The sequence below is a fragment of the Glossina fuscipes genome, unplaced genomic scaffold, assembly GCF_014805625.2.
Source record: "Glossina fuscipes isolate IAEA_lab_2018 unplaced genomic scaffold, Yale_Gfus_2 58455, whole genome shotgun sequence".
Classification (NCBI taxonomy): domain Eukaryota; kingdom Metazoa; phylum Arthropoda; class Insecta; order Diptera; family Glossinidae; genus Glossina; species Glossina fuscipes.
In genome coordinates, this window is record NW_024001490.1 from 527 (window position 1) to 3,982 (window position 3,456).

Genomic DNA, 3,456 nt, shown 5'->3' on the forward strand with positions numbered 1-3,456 from the left:
GAAGACGTCTGGCCTCCTACGTATCGCTGCCTTTAAGGCCTTGATAGGGACTCCATCTGGGCCAGGGGTTTTTTGTCCTCAATCCGCTTGCAGGCGCTTAAAAGCTCGTCGGTAGAAATTGCTGGTATGGCTTCCTCTTCCCTGCCGAGGAGGTTTACTAACACATACGGCGGCCTCTGCGGGAAAAGTGTCACTACTATTCCTCGGAGCGCGAGCGGACACGTGATTTCCGGTATCTACTGTCCTTTGATCTTCTTCAAGGCCACTTTATATGCCGTTCCCCACAAGTTAACATCGGCATCCTGGCATATTTCCTCAAAACTTCTCCTTTTGCTGGCCTTTATGGCTTTCTTTAAGTCACTGCGCAGGTGTCTGTAGGGTAGGAGCAATTCATTGAAGTTTTCCCTACCTCTCGAGCGTTGCACTTTTCTTCTGGCTTTCAAGCAGTTTGCTCTTAGGGACGCTATCTCTTCGGTCCACCAATGGCACGGAGACCCCCTTCTCCGTGTATTTCGTCTTCGGGGCATTGCGGCGTCGCATGCTTGTACCAGCAACTTTGCTATGTTTTGCCGGAGTTCACCAGCTGTACCGTTTCCAACCACATAGGAGTCCATAATGGTGTTAAAGACATCCTCATCAAAAATTGCATTTCTCCAACTCGGCCCGGTAGTTTTGTTCCACCTATTACCTCTGTCCTCTCTAGATGCTATGTCGAGGAAGATGGCCTGGTGATCGATATTTGTGTACTCCTCGCTCATTGACCACTTGCATCTGGTCACTAGACCGTCGCTAACAAAGGTGAGGTCTACTTTCGAGCCCCTTCCTGCCTTACGAAACGTATCTCGCTGCCCATCGTTCAGAAGAGATACTTTCAGCATGGCGAAAGCCTCCAGCAAGCTGCGTCCTCTCGCATTGCAGGCCTTACTGCCACACTCGAAGGCCCAAGCATTGAAATCCCCCGCAATTAATACGGAAGGGTTCTCCCGGGCATCTGCGACAAGTTCATCTAGCATGTTTTGAAATTCGCTTTGTGTCCAGCTTGGAGGAGCGTAGCAACTATAGCAGCATATATATTTAGCTGTCGCCCTGACGAATCCGCTGTGCTGGCAGTCCCCATCCAAGAGTGCTATAGGACCAGGCGCCCAAATTGCTGCTTTTTTGGACGCATCGGTTACCCAGGTGCCCTGACTTGCCTTGCGATATAGTTCACTCAGTAGTACTAGGTCCATCTCTTTCTCACCGACCGTTTGCCGAAGAAGGTCATGAGCTGCCTCGCCGTGATTGAGGTTAATTTGCATGATTCTCATTTGCGTCCTCTAGCAGCTAAAGCTCGTTTGAATAACGGGCACTTACTGCTCCCCGCTACGTGTTTAGCGTCAGCATTTGGTACGCCTTTACAAGAAAAGCACAGGGGATCTTTGGAGCACACTTTTGCGATGTGCCAATCCTCTACGCATCGTCGGCAGACCTTTGAACGGTCGCATATTGCTTTACATTGCTTGGCAATGTGTCCGAATTCCAAGCAGCGGTAGCACTTCACCAGTGCTCTGTGGTCCCTTAGTCGGCACACCACCCAGCCTACTCTTAATTTGCCACCAGCTAGCAGCTTGTTGGCTTCCTCTTGCGACAGGCTGATTATTGCCGTTTGCGTACCGCCATAGGCCTTTCTCAGGCCAACTACCTCTGCGTTTGCCAGCCCATATTGGCTCTTTATGGCCTCGCAAATGTCCCTCTTTGAGGTGATTTCGACGACATCCCTGCATTCGACTGTACCGCGTTGCTTCAGGCTTCTTACTGCCGCCTGGTCCCCTAGCAGGGAGCTCACTGCATTCTTCAGCTCTTCCGTTTTCTCTCCGTTTTTGTCCAGTTGCAGCAGTAGGTCGCCTTTCTGTGTCCTCTTGATTTTGTGGACTACATCACTCTTCAGTTTGGGCTCGCCTTTGACCTTACGCAGCATTTCAGCGTAGGAGAGCTTGCCGGTCACAGCTATAACGATGGCGTCCGGTTTCCTTCTACGCATTTGCGGTGTGCGGTCCTTTTTTTTCCTGGCCGTCACTTGTTGCCAGCCCTCGCCATAGCCCGCGTACTCTGGTCGGTGGGCTTCTGCGCGATCCTATTGGGCCCACTGGCCACGTTACGACGCTTGGTAGTTGGTGCGTCTATGTCGCCAGGCGGTCTTCTCTTTGAAGCGCTTATCTTCGGGTCGGACTCCGGAGCGTCTTTTTTGCTCACCCCTCCTAAATTACGAGGAGGGGTCGTTTGAGCGGCTTGATCGACCTTGTCGGCCTTGCCACTCGGATCGGCCCTCGTCTGGTCCCTTAGCAGCGCGCTCTGCTCATAGGTCATTCTGATGCCCTCAATGGCATCCCTCTTGGCTTGGTGAATGGACCGCCTTTTGCCGTCCTCCAACATTTCCACCAGTGCCTCTATGTGGTGGCCCAGCCTTACAAAGGGCGCCGTGTCCCCCGCATCTGTCCTAGGCACTCTCTTTAAATTGGTAGACGACTGTGGCTGCGCTCGGCCGCCAACCGGCGATCGTAGCATTCTGCTCCTCGACCTAAACGGATTCTCATCGCTCAGATCACTGGCGTGAACTCCACTGTCTGCTTTTTTTGTCGTACCTGCAGACATCGGCGTTGCTGTTTTGGGTTTATTCGTGTTATTCATGATTTTATTTTATATGGACCCCAATTGTGAAGCCGCCATCCGGCTCCGCTGGTGTAGTTGCTGTTAGGACCCCATGGTTATCTTTGCAAGCAGTGAGGCCATGCAGTGGGTTGACGCTGGCCCTTCTGAGACTAGCGTTCAGTGCCAGGTCCAGCATTAGCCAGGAGTTCATCTGGGAGTTCAACTGGGCCTACACCTATCAACTTAACGGTGCGGCCTAGAACTTACTTCCCAGACTTGCCATAATTTTAACGGGGCGGGCGCGGTATCAGCATTAGCCCGAAAGCCATTTCGGCTGGGTGTCACCCCAACCTACTCAGGTAACGGAATACTGCCACCACCAGCTCAAAGTCATCAATTCAGGTACGTGTTCCGGTGTGCCATAATCAAGACCTTACCGGGCTCGGTCTTGATGCCTATCCCTAGGCTTCGTGGAATAAAAGAATTCTCTCCCTCGGTGCCACCCCATACAAGAGTGGGGAGCACCTATTTCAAGGACGGCGCTTACTCGCCTTGTCACCGAAGATTCGCAGGGTTATGCGGCCTTTTCAGCCGCCCCTCTTCCTCTGCCGGTCTTGGTCGGGGACTGCTTATTTGTTATTCCCAGATAACCTACTAATATACCTTTGGGTACTCGCAGGCCGATCACAATCCGCCATCTGTGACCCCCACAGTAGCCTGAGCTTAGCCCTGTGAGTGTTTCTACATGTGTGATCGTGTCTTTGTACATTTTTTGTAATATTGTGTGTGTGTTTGTGCTCTTTGCGCGTATGGGTATTGGTGTGCATT

At 52.0% G+C, this 3,456-nt stretch overlaps 2 protein-coding genes across 2 annotated transcripts; both read right to left on the minus strand.

Annotated features, from left to right (window-relative positions):
* Positions 1 to 236: 236 nt before the first annotated feature.
* On the minus strand, positions 237 to 1,298 carry LOC119643176. Its single transcript, XM_038042520.1, has one exon. The coding sequence runs from the start codon at positions 1,296 to 1,298 to the stop codon at positions 237 to 239; it is 1,062 nt and encodes a 353-aa protein (XP_037898448.1).
* A 5-nt stretch (positions 1,299 to 1,303) lies between these two features.
* On the minus strand, positions 1,304 to 2,020 carry LOC119643177. The gene has a single exon (XM_038042522.1). The coding sequence runs from the start codon at positions 2,018 to 2,020 to the stop codon at positions 1,304 to 1,306; it is 717 nt and encodes a 238-aa protein (XP_037898450.1).
* Between the last annotated feature and the right edge of the window lie 1,436 nt (positions 2,021 to 3,456).

Coding starts and splice junctions, on each gene's coding strand:
- LOC119643176 (XM_038042520.1), bottom strand. CDS start 1,298: ATGCAAATTAACCTCAATCACGGCGAGGCAGCTCATGACCTTCTTCGG.
- LOC119643177 (XM_038042522.1), bottom strand. CDS start 2,020: ATGCGTAGAAGGAAACCGGACGCCATCGTTATAGCTGTGACCGGCAAG.